At 47.8% G+C, this 24,584-nt stretch overlaps 1 protein-coding gene across 1 annotated transcript in view; it reads left to right on the top strand.

Moving 5' to 3' along the window:
• Positions 1–24,584, top strand: part of RBM28 (RNA binding motif protein 28) — a 168,825-nt gene that overhangs the window by 96,783 nt on the left and 47,458 nt on the right. Inside the window, exon 14 of the mRNA XM_078677774.1 lies at positions 3,359–3,517. Coding sequence (XP_078533900.1) covers positions 3,359–3,517 — 159 coding nt within the window. The remainder of the gene's footprint in view (positions 1–3,358; positions 3,518–24,584) is intronic.

The following is a 24,584-nucleotide window of genomic DNA, read 5'->3' as shown; positions in this document are numbered from 1 at the left end:
ACAGGTTCTCAACCATTTTTCCAAAGGTGGGGGCAGCCACAAATAGATCTGTTTGCCACCCACGAAAACTCAAAATGCCCAACCTTCGCCGCCAGGTTTCCACACCCACCGTCGGAGGGGAATGCAATATGGATGAACTGGTCAGGCAGATTTGCGTACGCTTTTCCGCCTCTCCCACTCATTCCACTAGTAGTACGCAAGCTCAGACAACAGTCTCTCAAACTAATACTAGTGGCCCCTACATGGGCACGTCAGCCGTGGTTCACCACGCTACTAGATCTCTCACTGGTTCCACATCAGAAATTACGGCTCACGCCATCCCTGTTAACACAGAACCATGGAGAAATAAGGCACCCAGAACCAAGCCAACTGAATTTGGTGATCTGGCTCCTGAGGTCTTAGAGTTTGGCTACTTAAACTTACCACCAGACTGTATGAATATAATTAAAGAAGCTAGAAGACCCACCACTAGAGCATGTTATGCTGCTAAGTGGAAAAGATTTGCAATATACTGTAACAACAATCACATTGATCCATTGGATGTTTCCATCCAAAATATTATTTGCTACCTTCTACACCTACAAAGGTCCAACTTGGCTTATTCTTCCATACGACTGCACCTAGCAGCAATTGCAGCCTATTTACAAAATAGACAGCATCTATCTCTCTTTAGAGTACCTGCGATAAAAGCATTTATGGAAGGATTAAAACTAATAATCCCACCTAGGTTACCACCTGCACCAGTATGGAACCTAAACGTGGTCCTTACAGGACTTATGGGTCCCCCTTTTGAGTCTTTACACAAGTGTGAACTGCAATTCCTAACATGGAAGACTGCCTTCCTTGTTGCCATCACCTCTCTCAGAGTTGGTGAAATACAAGCATTCACAATAGAAGAACCATTTTTTCACATACACCCTAACAAAGTGGTTCTTAGACCCAATCCAAAATTCCTGCCAAAAGTAATTACTCCTTTTCACCTTAACCAATCAGTAGAGTTACCAGTGTTTTTTCAAAAACCAGACTCTGTTGCGGAAAGGGCTTTACGCACTATAGATGTTAGAAGAGCTCTTTTATACTACACAGACAGGACTAAATCCTTCAGAAAGACAAAACAACTATTTGTATCTTTCTCTTCCCCACACAAGGGCAACCCCATCTCTAAAGGAGGAATTGCCAGATGGATTGTAAAGTGTATTCAAATATGCTATCAAAAAGCTAAACGTACACTAACAGTTCCTCTTAGAGCGCACTCCACTCGCAAACTAGGAGCTTCTATGGCTTTCTTAGGAAACATACCACTAGAGGACATATGTAGGGCAGCAACATGGTCTACCATACACACCTTCACTAAACACTATTGTGTTGACGTTCAAGCCAAGCAGCAAGCTGCAGTAGGCCAAGCTGTACTTAAAACACTATTTCAGTATGCTGCAACGGATACAAGCGACCACCGCTAGGGGAGACACTGCTGCACAATCGTTGCTAAGTGTACAATCTGCAGCTCATATGCCTCGAACGGAATATGCTACTTACCAGTATGCATTTGTTCTTTGCATGTAGAGCTGCAGAGTTGTACACGCCCTCCCGCCTCCCCGGGACTTGTATCCGTTCCAGTACTCATCTTACTTAGATGCACACGCATGGACATCCTTTCTCTCTACTTCTACTAACTCCATCATTTCCCATCATGGCGAAAAACAATCTGAGGATGGAGTCGATGACCATGCGCATTATTGTCCAAGGGAGGAGTCACCTATCTCGTGACAACAAAGACTTCTTCCAAGACAACAACCTGCAATCATCCGAGCCCAACACCAGGTGGTGATCTATTGCTAAGTGTACAACTCTGCAGCTCTACATGCTAAGAACAGATGCATACTGGTAAGTAGCATATTCCTTCTCATGTAAAACGTACTTACCTCATTGTATTGATTCTGGTACCTAAATATATATAAAGATATGTGTTATTTTTATAAATTAGTGTGGATCTTGTTGAGTCTTGTGTACCATTTATTGACTAATGTGTGTATTTGCAGATGTCTAACACTCCTCTCATAAGTCTAAGGCTGTTCGACCATGCTATCCCCTAGAAGAGCACCTTGGAATGGCTAGAAAAAACTCCTGTCCACTTATAAGGGAATACCTGGACTCTTTATATAGTATACCAAAAAGAGTTGTACTGTGCAAAGAGCCAGCTTCCTATAGTTTGTGCTAATTAGGATTTCTGAGATGGCACTGCATTTTTTGTGTGCAATGGATAAGGACTGGTTCCTGATCTTAACCATTTGCTTTCTGTGGGAAAGATACATAGAGAACCAATTCGGAACCTGGTTGTGGAACCCCATTCTACATTAGAACACTTTTTAAGCATGTGTTGCTCAACCGCATCAAATGTTATGGAAAGGTCGATAAATATAAGTCAGCAGGAATCACTCTGGATTATTATGTGATAAATATCACCAAGCACCTTCAAGGTAGCAGTCTCTGTGTCTTGTATTCATGACACCTGATTGGTAGTGTGTGAAGAGGTGATTAGGTTTCTCTGTTTAGCTCCTCACTAATGGCCCACTCCTCCTGTGAACCAGCCAAAATTGCATGTTGGTAATCATCTTCATTAGGCACCTTATGACTTATTTGATCTATAAACCCTGTTCCTTGGAAAATAAAAACTTCACTTTGCTGAGGTTTGTCTGGAGCCTGCACTTAACTGAACTTTTTTCTGAGTAAGTCTTAAAAATTAAATACAAATAAAATTAATTTGTCCTAGTGTGCCACTGTAGGATGTCGTCTGGGCACGCTGAGCGGAACCGTGCCAAACAGATGCCTGGCTTTATCAGTTGACAGATGAAATTCAAAACTGTATATTAGGTCTGCAACATGTCAAATTCCCATTATTTATACAAACATCTCAGCAAATTTCCCACTCACAAACTCTGCTCATGACCCCTTTCTGCCACTTAATTTTATAAAGATCTTATGTCTGGATAGCACATTTATACCACCACAGCACTTTTCTGGGGAGCACACTGTACAAAATCTCCAGGACGTCTAATCCTTTATTCAAGAAAACCTACCTCTTCCCGGTGCTTTCTACTTGTGATTTATCTACCCATCATCTGATAAATACAACCACCATGTTCCCTCCCTAGATCTGGAATCCCGGCACCATGCCTACATAGCAGAGCATTTGAAACACTCCATACTACTACTCTGAAGTATGCTTGCAAATCTGTAACCATAATGAATATAACATGGAAGAACAGTTTATTTTGTGGGACTTTTGCCCTTTTGTCTCTGTGCTCTTCTAAGTGTTCTGTGACCTTTTCACAAGAGACTTTTCTTTGTACTCCATCAGTTTGAAGACCTGAAGCGTCAAAAGCTGAAGGATCAGAGCATCTTTGTCTCGAAAACCAGGCTGTGTGTGCACAACATTCCCAAGTCGGTGGACGATAAACGCTTAAGAGCACTGTTTTTGGAAGCAGCAGGTGGTGGGAAAAACGTGCGGCTCAAGGAGGTAGGATGCATGTTAAGTTTATCTCATGGTTTGGTTGATCTGAAGTGTTACTTTTGTTTGGCTCCTTGTCTCTCATGTTCCACCCTGTCTTTTGTGGATATGTTAAGTCAAAGCACTAAAATCCAAAATTATATCTGGGCGCTGAGCTGCAAGCTACAGAGCTGTTAGCGTTGTTCTTTAAAAAAAATGGGGTTTGAATTCATTAACAATTCTAAAACTATGCTTTTGTGCTGGATCACTCCACTCAATATCTATCCTTTTTACAGTGCTCCCTTTCAATTAGAAATTATGCAGGGGCCCTACCTTGAGTGTTCCTGAAGCAGGGATGAAACCGGCGCCGTGAGCAGTATAGATCTTGAGGGTCACTTTCAGTTCAGAGAGGTGGTACTCAAAACCTTGCTGTATACAACTCAAGCTCCACACCAGACTACCACCTACACTGTCAGCAGACTCGCATCAGAGGCACTCCGGAACTCATGCATTGTAGACTGAATTAATGTAACTGGAAAGATGTGAAAACAAATCTCTCTGGAGCACTGTGTATCTGCCATACATTAACAACTAGCTGAATTTTTCTCTAAAATAAGTGAATGAAATCCAAAGTTCCAGATAAAATGAATTACTCGCCGGAATTGTCGTCTGTGGTTGATTAGTGATTTTCATTTCTGTATTATCTGTTTATTGATATTTATAAATATTTGAAAATGTAATCCCCACGTGCAATATCCTGGAACACATTTCAATAGATTACATTCTTATTTTAAAAAAATCATCTTGTAAACAAAACCTGACATTTTCAGTTATTTAATAGACCTAATTAGACTAAACTTTTTATTCTATTTGAATGAAAAAGCCCAGGTTAGTTTTCCTCCCAAAAAGAAAGAGTTGAATGGTGCAATAGGCATCACCCGATTTATACAATAATTTTGACACTGCTTCATTGAGTAAGTCGGGTGTTTTACAAGGACAGAATTCACAGCCATGTTCCTTAAGTCATTCTTTTTCTTTTTTCACTTCATGTAGCAAAGATCCTTGAACACAACTGAACTTGCTTTATTTTTAGTTTCACTTCTAGTTGGATTAGCTTTTTCTGGTGATCTGTTTTGCTTCACTTGATGCCTAAGGATATCTGGTTTCAAAATCACTTTTATGACCTACTGTATGTATTTTATACGATCGGGCCATTCCCTGTAGTGTTGACCCATCTGTTACCGCAACCAGTAGCACTTCTTTTGCTGCTGGAGGGACCTCGGAAAGAGGTCCCATGTTCCTTAAAAAACTGTCTTTGAAGGAGTGTTGTGCCATAGACAGATCTCCTCATTAGCACAAACAACCTTCAAGATCAGTTTGAAGTTGATGCCACAGTACACCACTGACAGACATTTGACCTGCACTGTCTTGGACTCTGGAGTGTACTTTTCTCCGTTCCTTTAATCCTTCCTATTGAGAATGCCTTCATCGAATGGTATAGTTACTTTTCATGGTGCCACAAATAGAGGTGTGAGGAAGCTGATTTTTTTTTGTATTCTGCAGGTCCAGATTCGAATAGCCTTTGAGCCTACAGAGAAACCCAGTGGCAAGGCCTCTATTTCAGCTTCTTAGATCCAACGATGGAGGGTTTCTTCCTCCCCGAGAGTAACAAAGTAGGGTCAAGACAAAAATTTAAATACTATGCCTTGGCCCGTATTTTTTAGTGATAATTCACTGCGTGTCTCCTTAATTGTCTGTTCTGTAAGCCATAGATTTCAAATTCGTTCATTTCCTGTCCAGACAAACAGTGATTTATCAGCATAAGAAGATATGCTAGTTAGCGGCTACAAACTCCAGCAATCCAGTTACAGCACCGCTTCTGTGACACGATCATACCCTGGAACTCAACCAGGCTATTTGCAGACATCCTAACTAGGGACTTTAGAGATCATTATTGTGAAGTGCTGAAGAATTTTGACAAAGGGCTTAGCAGTGCTGCACCCAGTATCCATAGACATAGTGTGGTCTTCAGACGCCCTTTTTATGAGCGCGCCTAGATTCCTTATGAAAATGACCAGAAGATGGGTTGTAGCTATAGTACAGAATGGTTGAAAGCTCAAATTCTGGAGTTTGCTTCCCAGCTTTCCAACCAGGAATTTGAAAACTTTTCTTCTACGTCAGCTATTAAACGAGATACATACTTTAGTCAAGAAAATAGAACAAGAGCTTTCCTTATGACAAAATAAACCGAGCACTATACACCCACTACTACTTGGTAAAAAGAACCACAAATAGAATTTAGAATGCTCAAACTAAATGACAGTACTTTATTCCTCGTGCATCTTATGATGCTTATCCCTACTTGTTAATTCCCAAGATGTAGTGGCAAATTTGATTAAACATTTACCACCCCATTATTGATATTCTTACTGTGCAGTCCTGCAATTTACTATAAACTGTGTGTGAGAAGTTGGCCTGGTATATGATGTTCACTATTCTAGTGAGTACCTTGCATCAGTCCAAGCAACCCTTATGGTGATGGTTGTAAAGTCAACCTTATAGACCAGCTATCCTAGTGGTAGCATGGACAAAAGCAGTCTTAGGCTAAACTCAAGAGGGCATGTGAAGCCACTGTTTTACCATATGCAATCCCTTTAATACCAAATGAAAAGACACCACACAGGTTATATATTCAAAATATATATGTATTTATTTCTAAATTAATCCCCTGAACTCTTTGAGAACAGAAGCACAAGCGCATAACAAGTTACTTAATATAACATACAAAAGTTGCACAAATATGGATAGGCCCTGGTGGCCCGCTAAACCATATACTAAAATAGTGGTATAAGAACCACGTCACGAACAATGGTAAGGCCTAGGGCCTTGGGAATCGCTGGGGCTACACTGGACTAACAGCAGTTAGGACGTAGGAGGACCACAGGATGCGGGTGCAGTGTCTAAATGCACACGCGTGCACACATAGAAGTCAATGGGTGCGTACAAGTTAGAAAGTTAAAGGTTTAGGAGTCTTCCGACTGGACTAGAAGCTAACCACTTGAAACTGGGACACTAGGAGAGTTAATCTTTACAGGAGCACCGCAGTACTCGTGTTACCTCACCCACAGGAAGCGGGTGCATAGGTGTCAAAGTGTGTCGGGTTTCGTCGTGGAGTTCTATGGAGCCTTGGAGAAAAGATGCTGCAGGCGACCAGGAGGGAAGAGTCCGGTTGGATCCAAGGGTGGATCGAGGATGAAGAGTACATGAAAGCAGAGGGGACAGAGTCTGGGTTACTAGCCAGTGACCAGGAAGGAACCAGGCGATGTCCGGGAGCAATCAGGTGATGTCGTGAAGCTTGTCTCTGCAGCCACGTGGACCATAAGGTGTCGACGACGAACAGGGGCTGGATACGGACTGTCCCACGAAGGCTCTCGCTGTCGGCGGTGTCGGTTCTCGATTCGGAGTCAACAGGCCTTGGCAAATGCAACCCACGCAGGAATCGAAGATGGCTTCTTACTTAGGCCAGCAAGGACTGAGGGGCTTCTCCTTCGCAGGGAAGCAGGGGCCAGTCTGGGGCAACCAGAACAGCGGTCGAGCAGGAAAATGCAAAAGGGCCCCACGCAGCGCTCGATGAGTGTGGAGAGGTGATCTTCGGTGCAGTTGGTGCTCGGGGCTGGGGCTTCTCAATCCCCAATGCACAACTTCGAGGGTGCCTCAGAAGTTGCACGGAAGCAATTCGCTGGCTTTCCAAGATGGCCGGTCCCACGTCTCTCGTCGCCTCCACGGGTCTCCGCTTTGCTGTGGCTGTGGATCGGGCTGTTGGATGTCTGGAAGTCCGGGTCTGGTCAGGCTCTGTGTTGAAGCTGCGGCGGGAGCAACGACAAAGCAAACCGTTGAGCGCTTGATGGTGCCTGCTTGCAAAGGGTGGTCACTCCTTGACCACAAGGGAGATTCTTCAGTCTTCTACGTCGAGTAGGATGTCGAAGGTCCAGAGTTTCGTATCCGAGTTTCAGTCCGGATATATCTAAAGTCTAAGGACACAGCTCCTACCTATATACCAAATCTAGAGGCAGGGTTACCTGCTAGGTCCCTCCTATGGGTGGGACCCAGGAAGGGGGTGGTTACACCCCTTTCCCTTTGTCCAGTTTCGCGCTGGGGCTGGAGTGCCCCAGCACCGGTTTGAACTGGACATTGCATGGGACACCTTGTGTGCCCCAGGCAGTGTCTCATTTCATTCAGCCCTCCCTGCCCCAATACACTATAGCCTGTCTGGGGTGGTGCTAGCACCTCCCTGTGACAGGAAACCTATTGTCCAAGCCTCCCTCGCTGGAAGGACTCCCAGCAGCAGGAGGTCAGACTTGTGTCTGTGGCAGCAGCATCCATTTTGTGATGCTGAGGCTCTGGTTAACTTTAACCGGGATTAATGGAAGTAACATGTCTTCTCCCTCTAGAAGGGTGGAATGCAACCCCCGTCGCCAGGACTGGCGAGGGGGTAGTATTCCAAAGCGTATGACACCTTACACGACATGTTTTGATAAAGCCAAACCAAAGTTAGCATCTGACCGCGAGGTACATAATGCACTTAAGAGTATATGGTAAGGCAATATCCTAGAACAGCTATAAGGACATTGTTCCGAAAGCTGCAGACAGGCTCAGCTCATGCTAGAGCACCATATCACTTAAAACCAAGCACTCTGCCTTCAGGATTGTTAAGGCCTGCCATAGGAGTGACTTATAGATGTCCAGATATAAGGTTAGACATAGGAATACTATATCTAAGCAAGGGATGATTACACGACCTTGCCCCAGCTGAGTGATCAGCCAGTTGTGTCAGTTTGGATGGCCAGCCAGGGGTGGCAAAAGATATGCTGCAGCCCCTGGTAGGCCTTGGGTGCACCTATGCCCTGGGTACCTATAGTACACTGTACAGGGACTCATAAGAGTGACCCAAATCCCAATTGGTGATGTACCTAAAGTACATGGTGTGAAATTTAGAGAGAGAACAGCAGGGCTGTGGGTCTGATTAGCAGGCCCACAGCTACATTAAGTAGAAAACCAGCGAAGCAAAAAGCAAAAAAATGGGGTGACCATAGGAAAGCAGACCCTACTCTCCTACATAAGCCCCCCCCCCCCCCCCCCCCCCCAACGCAGGGACATTCGACTAACCTTGACCAGTTGTGTCTTCATATTCTAAGTGGAAGTACCTGGAGAGACCATCTGCAGTGCCATGGTCAGTCCCTGGTCTGTGCTCCACTGTAAAGTCCATCCCCTGTAGGGAAATGGACCACCTGAGTAGTTTCGGATTTCAACCCTTCATCTGATTTAGCCACAAGAGGGGCTTATGGTCTGTCTAAATTTTGAAGTGAGTGCCAAACAAGTATGGTCTCAACTTCTTCAGGGCCCAAACCACAGCAAAGGCCTCCCTCTCAATAGCTGACCAACGTTTCTCTCTAGGGGTCAGCCTTCTGCTAATAAAAGCAATGGGCTGGTCTTGACCATCTACATTAAGTTGTGAAAGCACAGCTCCCACCCCCAACTCAGAAGCATCTGTTTGGACAATAAACTCTTTGGAGTAGTCAGGAATCTTTAAGATAGGTGCAGAGCACATGGCCTTCTTCAGGTCATCAAATGCCTTTTGACAGCTAACTATCCACTGAACCTTTTTTGGCATCTTTGAAGTCAAGTCATTGAGTGGTGTCACAATGGACCCATAATTCTTGACAAATGTTCTGTAGTAACCAGACAGGCCCAAGAAAGCCCTGACCTGTGTCTGGGTAGTTGGAGGAGCCCAGTCCTTGATGGTCTGGATCTTACTCTCCAGTGGTTGAACCTGACCCCCACCTACAAGGTGGCCCAGGTACACAACCTTACTCTGCCCTATCTGGCACTTTGTGGCCTTGATAATTAGGCCTGCATTTTGCAGGGCCTCTAAAACCTTCTTCAGGTGGACCAGGTGATCCTCCCAGGTGGAGCTGAAGACCGCAATATCATCAAGATAAGCAGCACAAAAGTCATCCAACCCAGTGAGGACTTGGTTCCCCAACCTTTGGAAAGTGGCAGGTGCATACTTCAAGCCAAAGGGCATTACCACAAATTGATAATGACCTCCTGGGGTTAAGAAAGCAGTTTTGGCCTTGGCATCCTCAGCTAACCTGATTTGCCAATAGCCAGCTGTCAAATCAAATGTGCTCAGAAACTTGGCACAAGCCAATCTATCAATGAGCTCATCTGCTCTTGGAATTGGGTAAGCATCTGTCCTAGTGACAGCATTGAGACCTCTATAGTCCACACTGAACCTCATATCTCTCTTACCATCTTGGGTGTGCGGTTTTGGTACAAGGACTACTGGGCTGGCCCAGGGGCTCTCTGATGGCTCAATTACTCCCAACTCAAACATTTTCTGTACCTCAGTCTTTATACAGTCCCTGTGATGGTCGGGTTGCCTGTAGATCTTACTCTTCACAGACAGACTGTCACAAGTGTCTACCTCATGGGTGCACCATTTAGTCTGACTAGGTGTCAATGAAAACATATGTCTAAAAGCCTGCAGAACTTGTCTGCAGTCCTGTTGCTGCTGGTCAGTGAGGCTGCCTGCCAAGGCCACTCCATCAACTGAACCATCATCAGGGTTCTGAGTCAACAGGTCTAGGAGAGGGTCACTCTCTTCCTCCTGTCCCTCATCTGTAGCCACAAGCAAGCCCATGTCTGCCTTGTCAACATATGCTTTGAGTCTGTTGACATGGAGCACCCTGTGGGGGCTCCTAGGGGTTCCAAGGTCCACCAAATAGGTGACCTCTCCCTTTTTCTCAACAATGGTGTGGGGTCCAGACCATTTGTCCTGGAGTGCTGCTTGGGCCACTGGCTCCAACACCCACACCTTCTGTCCTGGCTGGTACTCAGTCAGCACAGCCTTTTGGTCATGCCAAGCTTTTTGAAGTTCTTGGCTAGCCTCAAGGTTTTTAGAAGCCTTCTCCATATACTCAGCCATCCTGGAGCGGAGACCAAGTACATAGTCCACTATGTCTTGCTTAGGCTTTTTGAGAGGTAACTCCCATCCTTCCTTCACAAGACATAGGGGTCCCCTTACAGGATGCCCAAATAAAAGCTCAAAAGGGCTGTAGCCAACCCCCTTTTGTGGGACCTCTCTGTAAGCAAACAGAAGGCAGGGTAAAAGGATGTCCCATCTTCGCCTCAGCTTTTCAGGTAACCCTTGTTCGAGGCATGTGGGCTGCTAAATTCATATCTTAGCATTAGATCGCCGCCTAGTGTTGGGCTCGGATGATTGCACATTGTTGTCCTGGAAGAGTCTTCGAAGTATCCTGAGATAGGTGGCTCCTCCCCTGGACTACAGTGCGCATGGGCATCGGCTCCATCCCCAGATTGTTTTTTTCCGCCATTGGGTTCGGATGTGGTCTCGACGTCTTACTGTCGGAACCAAGTAAAACTAACTTTTAGCGGCCAAAAGGCCTCGATTTCATTGCGTCGGTATTGTCTGCGCACAGTCTCGAGTCTTCCGTCTCTTGGAGCCGGAATAAGCGGAGTTTTCTTCGCTCTCTGAACTTTGAGGCCTTCTCGTCGCGACACGACTGCAAGCCTTTTCGGACATGGAGCGAAGCCCGTTTAAGTACTGCCCGCTCTGTGGGTCCAAGTACCCACACATCGATCTACACCCCGTCTGTAACAAGTGCCTTTCGCCTGACCACGACGACGGAAAGTGCAAATTGTGTGCGCAGTTCCGCTCCAAGAAAACTCTCAAGCTTCGGCGCGCGGTGCGCTTGGAAGCTAAGCAAGCGGCCCCGGATCCGGAGAACATCTTCGGCGACCAGGACGAAGAGGTCCAGGGTCACCATCTACAAATCTCCCCACCAGAGACGGAGGTCAAGGCGGATCCGGGAGACGACGACGGAGTCGCGGGTCAAGGCCTTGAATACGTCGAAGAGGTAGGAGACGACGATGAGATTTATGGGGCCGCGGCAGACAGCTCGGGGGACGAGCTCTGCCCCGAAGGTTACGAAGATACCGACCGGGACACGGGATCGCCTGTCGGCCTTACCCAAGACCCGTTGCCGCAAGCCACAGCCCCGCCTTCGGGCCCGGCTACGGACTCACTTGCTGAGCAGACTGTTTCGAAAACGAAACTGAAACCATCGGGATCGACGACACCTAAAATGGCCGACCCGAAAACGAAACCGAAACTTAAGGACTCGAGTGTCCCTAAGATGGCGGCCGTGCAGGTGAAAAAGACGGTGCCCGCTACCCCATCGGCTCCGTCGACCTCCGGTCCGCAGAAGCCGAAGAAGTCCGTCGGTTCCGATGCTGCAAAATCGAAACCGACGGCTGAGGAGGGGTCCTCCAAGAAAGATGGTCGGCACGGGTCAGCGGCTACGACGCCGTCCAAGCCCGCCAAAGTCTGCTCCAAGGAGGCTACGCACAAGAAGTCTGAGCCCCGGACTCAGGAATCGGAGGCGGTGAAGACGGGTTCCGTGCCCAAAGCGCACAAGGCCCACAAGGACGTCGGATCCGAGGGACCGATCAGACCATCCTCGTCAGCGACGAAACCCACTGTGAGTGAGACGTCCCTCATCGCAGACTCACTGCAAAGAATCAGGGAGAAAGCCTTTGCCCCGTCGGCTCCGATACCATCGCCGCAGCCGCAAAAGGACACTCCAGCAAAGCCTTCTGGGAAACTTCTCTTTCTTTTGCCACCTAAGGAGGCGCCGAAAGCGTTTTCAACCAAACCGGCTCCGAAACAAGTTTCTTCGCCGGCTGGCCCGCTTCCACGTCGGGTACTCGAATCAGAAGACGATTCAGAGCATTTCATCGACGCTGACACAGGCAAGCTGACCCTCTATAAGAGGAAAATCACTTCGGAGCCAGTGGACTCCTATGTCATCCCACTGAAAAAGAAGAGGGTGCCCCTTGACGCCTCAGGCCTCACGGAGCCAATCCAGCCTCCTCCAAGACGGAGCCCTACTCCCTCCCCAGAACACTCTGCGGGTGAGGGGTATGATGAGGACGAGCAGTACAATTTCCCTATCGATGAACCTGATGCACAACCGGATTCATACGATGACACTGGTGACCAGAACACCCAGGGTGTGGGGCAGGACCCGCAGCTCTTTAATGCACGTGCATCCCCGACTGAGGACTCAGCAGGCTTTCATGCACTACTTGAAAGGGCGGCAGCCAATCATGATGTGGACATGCATGCCGACCCGGTTGAGGAAGACTTCCTTTTCGACACCTTTTCAGTCTCTGAAAGGACAGTAAAGACACTTCCTATGCTAAAAGGAGTCCTCAAACATGCTGGGGACATTTTTAAGGAGCCTACAAGAGCGAGAGTGGTCAACCCTCGCATTGAAAAGAAGTACAGGCCTGCACCTGCGGACCCCGCCTACATCCGGGGACAATTGCCACTGGACTCTCTTGTGGTCGCCAATGCCAGGAAGCGTGCCAACTCCCAGACAACGGGTGAAGCTCCTCCCCCGGATAAGGAGTCCAAAGTGCTAGAGGCAGGGGGCAAAAGAGTAGCTGCACAGGCATCAAACTTTTGGCGCATCGCCAATACACAGGCGCTCTTGGCGCGTTACGATAGGGCACACTACGACACCCTAGAACAGGTTGTCCAACACCTGCCTCCACAGTTCCAAGAAGCTACACAACTGCTCATTAACGAAGGGAAGCTAATCTCAAACGCAGCCATCAAGTGTGCGCTTGACGCTGCAGATACAGCTGCTAGGGCTGTCAATACTAGCGTTATGCTGAGACGACAGGCGTGGCTACGCATCTCAGGCTTTAAACCGGATATTCAGACAACAATTCTTAATCAACCGGTCAATCCTGATAGTCTGTTTGGTCCAGATGTTGACACCACCCTAGAGAAAATAAAAAAGGACACGGAAACTGCTAAATCCATGGGGGCCCTGCAGTCTCAACAGTTTCGTGGCAGCAATTTTCGTCGCTCAGGTGCACGTGGGGTCACCAGAGGACAAATGGGTCAACAATCCCAGTTCTCAAAAGGTGGAGCGCAATCCTCGTTCACGAAACAGAACAAGGGAGGTTACAGGAATAACAGCAACAGAGGTCGCGGCAGAGGAAACAACAACCCCCGCTCCTCTACTCCAAGCAAACAGTGACTCTCTGTCACTGCCCCCCGACCACCTAACACCTGTCGGGGGGAGACTGCAGCAGTTCCTGCCCGTCTGGAAAAACATCACCACAGACAGGTGGGTGAGACAACTAGTCCAGTATGGTTATTGCCTAGAATTGAAGTCCACTCCACCCAACATCCCGCCAAGGCAAAGGCCTATGTCCGCAGAGCACTTGCTCTTATTGCAGCAGGAGGTAGTGGTGATGCTGCAAAAGGGAGCAATCGAGCAAGTGCCGGTGGGAGAGGAAGGCACAGGGGTATATTCCCTGTACTTCCTTATTCCAAAGAAGGACGGATCTCTCAGACCCATTCTGGATCTACGCACCCTCAACCTGTACATACTATCGGAACATTTCCACATGCTTACACTGCAACAGATTCTTCCCTTGCTAAACCAAGGAGATTTCTTAGCAACCTTAGATCTCAAGGATGCGTATTTCCACATTCCACTACACCCGTCACACAGGAAATACCTCAGGTTCACTATTCAAGGCAGGCACTACCAGTTCAAGGTCCTACCCTTCGGAGTCACAACAGCCCCGAGGGTGTTCACCAAGTGTCTGGCGACAGTAGCGGCGCACCTCAGGAGGCAGAACATCCATGTCTACCCCTACCTAGACGACTGGCTCGTACAAGCCAAGTCAGAGCAGCAGTGCGCCGCGGACATGTCAACTACAATTCACCTTCTTCACGATCTGGGTTGCTCCCTAAACTACCCAAAATCGCATCTTCAGCCGGCACATGTCCGGCAGTTCCTAGGTGCAACGATCAACACCCTGACGGCCATGGCTCAGCCAAACCAAGTCAGGATAGACAGCATGCAGGCCCTGATCCAAAGGTTCAGGCCACAACACTCGCTTCCAGCGAGAGTGTTAATGCAGTTGATAGGCATGATGGCCTCCTGCATCTTCATAGTCCCTCACGCACGGCTACACATGCGCCCGCTCCAGGAGTGCTTAGCGAATCAGTGGACACAGGCTCGTGGACAATTGACAGACCTAGTGTTGGTTACCAGTCGGGCATACGACTCTCTGCATTGGTGGACTCCACACAACCTTTGCAAGGGCCGACTGTTCCAAGAGCCTGTGCCGCAGATTGTCCTGACAACGGACGCATCTCTCCAGGGATGGGGAGCTCATGTGCTCACTTACACAGTGCAGGGACTATGGTCAACGCAGCAACAGAAGATGCACATCAACTATCTGGAACTGATGGCGATCTTCATGGCGCTCAAGTCCTTCATTGTACATCTGTGCAACAAGGTCGTGCTAGTCCGGACGGACAACATGACCGCGATGTACTACATTCAAAAGCAGGGAGGCACCCACTCGCCACAGCTGTCTCATCTGGCTCAGAGCATGTGGAAGTGGGCCATTCAGAGGAACATTTTCCTCATGGCAGAACACCTCCCAGGAAAGGACAATCAGATGGCGGATCTGCTCAGCAGGTACAGCCATCAAATGCACGAGTGGGAGTTACACCCATCTGTCCTCCACCCGTACTTCCAGCAGTGGGGTCATCCGGAGATAGACCTGTTTGCCACAAAAGAGAACGCAAAATGCCAACACTTTGCCGCCAGGTTCCCTCACCCACAGTCGCAGGGGAATGCGATATGGATGAACTGGTCAGGCAAATTTGCGTACGCTTTTCCGCCAGCCCCTCTAATACCGCTGGTCGCAAGAAAGCTAAGGCAGCACGAGATGACTCTCATCCTAGTTGCTCCAACGTGGGCGCGCCAAGCATGGTACACCACGTTCCTCGAACTCTCAGTGGTGCCGCATCAAAGACTGCGTCTCACGCCCAGTCTTTTGACGCAGAACCATGGAGAAATTCAGCATCCAGATCCGCAACAGTTCAACCTGGCGATCTGGCTCCTGAGGTCCTAGAGTTTGGGTACCTTAACCTGCCTCCAGAATGCATGAGCATCATCAAGGAGGCGAGGAAACCAACTACTAGAGCATGCTATGCTGCGAAGTGGAAGCGTTTTGTCATCTACTGTACGGCCAATGACATCAACCCGCTTGATGCATCTATCCCCAACATCATCTGCTATCTGTTGCATCTTTACAAGTGCAATCTGGCGTACACTTCCATTCGGATACATCTATCCGCCATAGCGGCTTATCTTCAGAACAGGCAGCACCTCTCTGTCTTCAGAGTGCCCGCCATTAAAGCCTTCCTTGAAGGTCTGAAAAGAGTCATTCCCCCAAGGACACCGCCAGCTCCAGTGTGGAACCTCAATGTCGTCCTCACCAGACTGATGGGACCACCATTTGAGCCACTGCACTCGTGTGAACTCCAGTTCCTTACGTGGAAAGTAGCTTTCCTTATAGCTATTACGTCTCTGAGGCGTGTCAGTGAGCTGCAGGCGCTCACAATCCAAGAGCCATTCATTCAAATTCATCCAAATAGGGTAGTGCTACGCACTAACCCCAAATTCCTTCCGAAGGTGGTGTCACAGTTTCATCTAAACCAAACTATTGACTTACCAGCATTCTTTCAAAACCCGCAAACGGTGGCGGAAAGAATGCTCCATACCTTAGATGTACGGAGGGCGTTGATGTACTACATAGACAGAACACAACCCTTTAGAAAGACAAAACAACTCTTTGTTGCCTTCGCACCACAACACAAAGGCAACCCAATTTCCAAAGCAGGGATAGCCAGGTGGATTGTTAAGTGCATCCAGATATGTTATCAAAAAGCCAAACGCACTTTAACAATACCCCCCAGAGCGCACTCCACACGCAAACTGGGGGCATCCATGGCTTTCCTAGGGAACATTCCTTTAGAGGATATTTGCAGAGCAGCCACGTGGGTCACACCACATACCTTCACAAAACACTACTGTGTTGATGTGCATTCCAAGCAGCAAGCAGCTGTAGGACAGGCTGTTCTCAAGACACTTTTTCAGGTTTCTGCAGCTGGCACGGGCAACCGCCGCTGATGGAGGGACTGCTATGTATTCTATGCTAAGATATGAATTTAGCAGCCCACATGCCTCGAACTGAATATGCTACTTACCAGTATGCATCTGTTCTTGGCATGTAGGGCTGCTAACATTCATATCGCCCACCCTCCTCCCCGGTGCCTGTCGCAGCTGCAGATATACTATTGTATTTATTCATTAGCATGGACATCCTTTACACTTTTCACTCCATCTTCTGCCACAATGGCGAAAAACAATCTGGGGATGGAGCCGATGCCCATGCGCACTGTAGTCCAGGGGAGGAGCCACCTATCTCAGGATACTTCGAAGACTCTTCCAGGACAACAATGTGCAATCATCCGAGCCCAACACTAGGCGGCGATCTAATGCTAAGATATGAATGTTAGCAGCCCTACATGCCAAGAACAGATGCATACTGGTAAGTAGCATATTCATTATCATCCCTTTTAGGGTGTTGTTGAATCTCTCCACAAGTCCATTGCACTGTGGATGGTAGGGGTTGGTGAACTTATAGTTGACACCACACTCCTTCCACATTGCAGTCAAATATCCTGACATGAAGTTTGCACCTCTGTCAGAGACAACCTCCTTTGGAAACCCCACTCTGGAGAAAACTCAAAGTAGGGCCCTTGCCACAACAGGAGCTGTTGTGGTCCTCAGGGGGATAGCTTCTGGATACCTGGTGGCATGATCCACTACCACCAGTATAAATCTGTGCCCAGATGCTGTTTGGGGGTCCATTGGTCCTACAATGTCTATCCCCACTCTCTCAAAGGGTACCCCCACCACAGGTAGTGGTATGAGGGGGGGCCTTTGTTGTGCCACCTGACTTGCCACTGGCTTGGCAGGTAACACAGGAGCGACAAAACTCCTTGGTATCTTCTGACATATGGGGCCAGTGAAAGTGAGGGACAAGCCTGTCCCAAGTCTTGTTCTGGCCTAGATGTCCTGCTAAGGGAATATCATGGGCCAAGGTAAGAAGGAAGCCCCTAAATTGCAGAGGTATAACCAACCTCCTGGAATCACCAGGATTGGGGTCTCTAGCCTCTGAATAAAGGAGCCCATCATCCCAATACACTCTATGGGTACCTTGAGCATTCCCAGCAGCCTCAGCAGCAGCCTGCTGTCTGAGGGGTTCAAGAGAGGAACAAGCTAATAGAGCCTACCTCAGATCTGCCCTTGAGGGTCCCCCTGTCCCAAGAAACTCAACCTGATCAGGCTCAAGCTCTTCTAGGACAGTTCCCTCTTGGATCACAGAATCATCCTCCTGGCTGGGAGGGCTGATCCTCAACCTGAGGCAGGGGGAATGCACTGCCTTAACACTCTTGCTCTTTCTCTTGGGTTGTGTCTGGTCTATAGTTTCAAGATTCAGCACTGGTTCAGGTAAGCACTTTTTGGCCTGTGACCTGGTCACAGCAAGGACATGTGCTGAAATACCTAGCATCTCTGCATGAGTCCTATACTCCACTTCTGACCCTACTGAGTTTTCTAGATCATTGCCCAAAAGACATTCAACTGGGAGGTCTGCACTTACCACAATTCTTTTGAGGCCAGTTACCCCTCCCCAGGAGAAATTAACAACTGCCACACTATGTGTAGTAGTGACATTGCTAGCATTGGTCACCAGGTAATTATCACCCAGTACAATCTGTCCAGGGTCCACAAAGTTAGGTGTCACCATAGTGACACTGGCACATGTGTCCCTGTAGGCTTGAGCCACTTTATCATTTATCAAAGGTGTCTGTCTGTACTTGCCCAAAGTATTGGGACTCACAGTAGTGGACATAGCCATGTCCACATCACAGATCAGGACAGCCTGAGTTGGAATCCTGACTAGGCCAGGATCCACCTCAGTACCCATGGTTAACCCCACTATAGCCTTGGGTTGGGAACTACCACTGCTGACTGTACTAGAGGGTGCAGTTGCCTTAGGTGCTGCAGTGGTAGGGGCTGTACCTTTCTTGGTGCACTCACTAAACCAGCGAGAGGCCGTTTTACAGTAATTACACCAAGGTTTCTTTGGACCTTCATTCTTCTTTTACTTGGAATTTTGGGACCCCGCCTCATAAGCAGTATTTTGGGGGCCTGAAGAAGACTTCTGGTCTTTTTGTTTGTGATCTCCACCCTTTTGGTCTGCCTTTTTCTGGTCACCACCTTGGTTCTGGGGTCTCTGCTTAACCCTGGTTCTGACCCATTTGTCTGCCTTCTTTCCCAATTCTTGGGGAGAGGTCAGATCTGAGTCAATCAGGTGTTGGTGCAACAACTGGTTCTGACAATTATTAAGGATTTGTTCTCTCATGATCAAATTATACAATCCTGTATAGTCCTTAACTTTACTTCCCAGTAACCAACCTTCCAGAGCCTTAGTGGCACAATCAACAAAATCAGTCCAGTCCTGAGTGTGTCTTCTGGGTATAATAATAAAAAATAATAAAAAGCATTTATTAAGCGCCTGGCTGCACAAAACTGTGTGTCCCCGCGCTAACTGCAAATACAATACTAAACCAGAGGAGTAATGACATGGAGCTCAGCAGAAGATTTACATGCTAGGGAAACAAATGGGTTTTTAATTTTGCCCTAAATCTCCTTTCGGAAGGTTCCATCCGCAGGTGGAGTGGAAGTGCATTCCAATACTTTGTGGCCAGGTAACGGAAAGATTTACCTCCTATTTTAGCTCTTGTGATTCGGGGAAGTTTAAATAACATCATACCTGATGATCTTAAATCCCTAATCGGGCGGTGTATGGTAAGAAGACTTTTCAGATAGTCGGAGCCTTTGTTCTGAGCGATACGGTGGGCATAGCAAAGAGTCTTGAATTTAATCCTCTCTTTAATCGGAAGCCAATGGAGTTTGGATAAAGCATTTTTAGTAGATGTTTTTCTTGGGAGACCGAGCACCAGTCGGGCTGCTGTGTTCTGTACACATTGTAGTTGGTGAAGGCCCTTCTGGCTGAGACCTATCAGGAGGGCATTTCCATAGTCCAGATGAGGTGTTATTAAAGCATGGACTATGGTTTTCCTGCCTTTAGTGGGAAGGAGGTCTAGTACCTTATGAAGAATTTTTAATATGCCAAAGCATTTTCCCGTTATTTTATTAACTTGGGTCTTACCGGAGAGGTCTGAATCCAGCATAACGCCCAGATTTCTGACCGTCTCTACGGGAGTAGGTAGCTTGCCCAGTTCACTGGGCCACCATGCCTGAGACCATGCAGAGACATCTCTCCCCACCACCAGAACCTCTGTCTTATCTCCGTTCAGACAGAGACAGTTGTTGTTCATCCAGGTTGATACCGCCGACATACAGTTCGAGAAGTTGGTGGCAAGTTCTCTTTGATCCGGGGTCAATTTGAACACCAACTGGATGTCGTATCTCTGAACATCAACCTGTACTGTTCTGTGGTTAAGCCAAACCCATCAATTAGAGCACTCTTCAGGACAGGGTAGTTATTTGCATCCTCATCACTAACTGTGAGGAACTTATCTCTGCCTTTTTCTTCAAAGGAGAGCCACAAGATAGCTGCCCACTGACTCTGGGGAACCGGCTGGACTTAGGCTCTTTCCAAAGCAGTTACCCACTTGTGGATGTCATCCCCAACTTTGTAGGGGGGCACTATCTTACTCAGGTGCCTAGAATTCTCACGGGACCTGTCTTTATCCTTAGGCATATTGCTGCCGCCAGTGGGTTGTAACCCACTCAAATTCTGCTCTCTAGCTAGGGCAAGCTTCTCCTTGGCAAGGGCAAATTCTAGTTCTTGCCTCTCAATCCTTAGTTTAGCTGTCCTCATCCTAGCCTGATGTTCTCTACTTTCAGGAGAGGACATCCTTCTCTGAGCAAAGGTATTGAATCCCCTAGAGGCATTAGAGTGGTGGGAGTCACCTGAGTGAGACCTCCTCCTCTCATACCCCTGGTTAAGTCTACTAATGGGTCTGTGTGGGGCTTGCCCATGCTCATCCCCATGTAGGCTTAGGTTAGCCTGGCTAAGTCTCCCAACTTGGACCTGGCTGTACTGAAAAACCTCTTCTTCAGATTCTTCTTCTGGCTCATCCTCATTCTCATCTATGATAGTGGGGTCTGTTGCATCATCTGTAGATGGCAAGTCCTCTTCTGCATGAACTGAGGGACCTTGTCTAGAGGCCTTCTCAGCATCAGCCCTTTCTATGATTTTTATCAGATGGGAAATGGTAGGGTTGGAACCTTGTTTCAATCTCCTTGAGGTACACAAGTGTCTCATCTCTTGGAAATTGAGCATTTCATATCTAGATGGTGCCATGGGAGGGTCACCTCCCACAGGGAGAGTCACACTTGCTAAGCCCTTTGGTCTACAACCACTAAGTTTAGTAGAACCTACGTATTCTAAGTCTTGCTATATGTACCTATGGTACCTAATGTGATCTTTCAAATGATATCTCAAAGATTACAATTGGTAAAACAACAGCAAGCTCAAATCCCAACCGCTGCACACCAATGTGAGAAGTTGGCCTGGTATATGATGTTCACTATTCTAGTGAGCACCTTGCACCAGTCCAAGCAACCCTTATGGTGATGGTTGTAAAGTCAACCTTATAGACCAGCTATCCTAGTGGTAGCATGGACAAAAGCAGTCTTAGGCTAAACTCAAGAGGGCATGTGAAGCCAGCTGTTTTACCATATGCAATCCCTTTAATACCAAATGAAAGGACACCACACAGGTTATATATTCAAAATATATATGTATTTATTTCTAAAGCAGTCCTCTGAACTCTTTATGAGAACAGAAGCACAAGCACATAACAAGTTACTTAATATAACATACAAAAGTTGCACAAATATGGATAGGCCCTGGTGGCCCGCTAAACCATATACTAAAATAGTGGTATAAGAACCACGTCGCGAACAATGGTAAGGCCTAGGGCCTTGGGAATCGCTGGGGCTACACTGGACTAACAGTTGTTAGGAAGCAGGAGGCCCACGGGATGCGGGTGCAGTGTCTAAATGCACCGTGCAGTGTCTAAATGCACACGCGTGCACACATAGAAGTCAATGGGTGCGTAAAAGTTAGAAAGTTGGCGGTTTAGGAGTCTTCCGACTGGACTAGAAGCTAACCACTTGAAACTGGGACACTAGGAGAGTTAATCTTTACAGGAGCACCGCAGTACTCGCGTTACCTCACCCACAGGAAGCGGGTGCATAGGTGTCAAAGTGTGTCGGGTTTCGTCGTGGAGTTCTATGGAGCCTTGGAGAAAAGATGCTGCAGGCGACCAGGAGAGAAGAGTCCGGTTGGATCCAAGGGTGGATCGAGGATGAAGAGTACCTGAAAGCAGAGGGTACAGAGTCTGGGTCACTAGCCAGTGACCAGGAAGGAACCAGGCGATGTCGGGGAGCAATCAGGTGATGTCGCGAAGCTTGTCTCTGCAGCCACGTGGACCAGGAGGTGTCGACGACGACCAGGAGCTGGATAAGGACTGTCCCACAAAGGCTCTCGCTGTCGGCGGTGTCGGTTCTCGATTCAGAGTCAACAGGCCTTGGCAAATGCAACCCACACAGGAATCGAAGATGGCTTCTTACTTAGGCCAGCAAGGACTGAGGGGCTTCTCCTTCGCAGGGAAGCAGGGGCCAGTCTGGGGCAACCAGAACAGCGGTGTAGATTTCAGATTTCGTCGTCACAGAGGCCACTAGCCAACGGGCAAGTGACCGGACAGACGCGTCGAGCAGGAAAATGCAAAAGGGCCCCACGCAGCACTCGGTGAGTGTGGAGAGGTGATCTTTAGTGCAGTTGGTGCTCTGGGCTGGGGCTTCTCAATCCCCAATGCACAACTTTGAGGGTGCCTCAGGAGTTGCACGGAAAGCAATTCGCTGGCATTCCGAGATGGCCGGTCCCACGTCTCTCGTCGCCTCCACGGGTCTCAGCTTTGCTGTGGCTGTGGATCGGGCTGTTGGATGTCTGGAAGTCTGGGTCTTGTCAAGCTCTGTGTTCAAGCTCCAGCTGGAGCAACGACAAAGCAAACCGTTGAGCGCTTGATGGTGCCTGCTTGCACAGGGTGGTCACTCCTTGACCACAAGGGAGATTCTTCAGTCTTCTACGTCGAGTAGGATGTCGAAGGTCCAGAGTTTCGTATCGGAGTTTCAGCCAGGATATATCTAAAGTCTAAGGACAGAGCTCCTACATATATACCAAATCTAGGGGCTGGATTACCTGCTAGGTCCCTCCTATGGGTGGGACCCAAGAAGGGGGTGGTTACACCCCTTTCCCTTTGTCCAGTTTCGCGCCAGAGCTGGGGCTGGAGTGCCCCAGCACCGGTTTGAACTGGACATTGCATGGGACACCTTGTGTGCCCCAGGCAGTGTCTCATTTCATTCAGCCCTCCCTGCCCAAATACACTAACTGTCTTGGGTGGTGCTAGCACCTCCCTGTGACAGGAAACCTATTTTCCAAGCCTCCCTCGCTGGAAGGACTCCCAGCAGCAGGAGGTCAGACTTGTGTCTGTGGCAGCAGCATCCATTTTGTAATGCTGAGGCTCTGGTTAACTTTAACCGGGATTAATGGAAGTAACATTTCTTCTCCATCTAGAAGGGTGGAATGCTACCCCTGTCGCCAGGACTGGCGAGGGGGTAGTATTCCAAAGCATATGACACCTTACACGACATGTTTTGATAAAGCCAAACCAAAGCTAGCATCTGACCGCGAGGTACATAATGCACTTAAGAGTATATGGTATGGCAATATCCTAGAACAGCTATAAGGACATGGTTCCGAAAGCTGCAGACAGGCTCAGCTCATGCTAGAGCACCATCTCACATAAAACCAAACACTCTGCCTTCAGGATTGTTAAGGCCTGCCATAGGAGTGACTTATAGGTGTATATGTGTCCAGATATAAGGTTAGACAAAGGAATACTATATCTAAGTAAGGGGTGATTACACGACCTTGCCCCAGCAGAGTGATCAGCCAGTTGTCAGTTTGGATGGCTAGCCAGGGGTGGCAAAAGATATGCTGCAGCCCCTGGTAGGCCTCGGGTGCACCTATGCCCTGGGTACCTGGGTACACTGTACAGGGACTCATAAGAGTGACCCAAATCCCAATTGGTGATGTACCTAAAGTACATGGTGTGAAATTTAGAGAGAGAACAGCAGGGCTGTGGGTCTGATTAGCAGGCCCACAGCTACATTAAGTCGAAAACCAGTGAAGCAAAAAAATGGGGTGACCATAGGAAAGCAGACCCTACTCTCCTACACTGTGCCTCTCATGCTTTTATTTGTGTGCATGGCTGCAGTAGTAGCAGCCTTGTTATTCATCAGTAAATCTTTGGCTACCCTTTCTTGACTAACTGATTGAGTACGGCGCACTCTCCTCTAAATCAAATGTATTATATATACACACTACATCCAAAATGTTACACAGTCTAGGGCTCAGGGTAAACTATTATTTATTAGAACATTGGAATGTTGGAAGCTCCATTGAAGACAATCGAGTGCTCCATGCTTTTACGGGCCGGTAAAGGCCCGCAAAGCAACATTCCAATGTTTGTTTTCAAAGGCCTCTCGGAGCCCAAGGGAATTTAAACCCCTTGAACTCCGAGAGGCCTTTGTTTTTTTTGTTGCAACATTCTGCCCTTTAGTGGCAGAATGTTCTAATAGCCTTGTTGCCCTTCGTAGCTGGGCTATACCGACTATTAAAGTTCAGCTCCCTTGTTAAAGTCCCTCGCCTTCAGCTCGTGCCTTTAACGCTGGAGCGGGCTTTTAATAGCTGGTACAGCCAGCTACGGCGGGCTATACGGCTAAATTGAATGGTTGTTCTATTTTCTTTGATCAAACATCTGTATTGAGACCGATCATACCAAGACAATGTACTATTTTGAAAAACATGGAGTAATGATATCTTCATATCTACAACTCTTTCAAAGGTGAAAATATATTTTGCTAGTAACTTTGGGTTCACAATTACCACATAACTAGCATTGGTTCGTCTGCCCAACCGAAGTCTATTAGTATCCCATAACATTTTTAGCACCTCCACTTGT

Source organism: Lissotriton helveticus, chromosome 1_1, assembly GCF_964261635.1.
Source record: "Lissotriton helveticus chromosome 1_1, aLisHel1.1, whole genome shotgun sequence".
Taxonomy (NCBI): domain Eukaryota; kingdom Metazoa; phylum Chordata; class Amphibia; order Caudata; family Salamandridae; genus Lissotriton; species Lissotriton helveticus.
The sequence above is the reverse complement of the archived record's forward strand: the minus strand, read 5'-3'. Positions and strand labels throughout refer to the sequence as shown.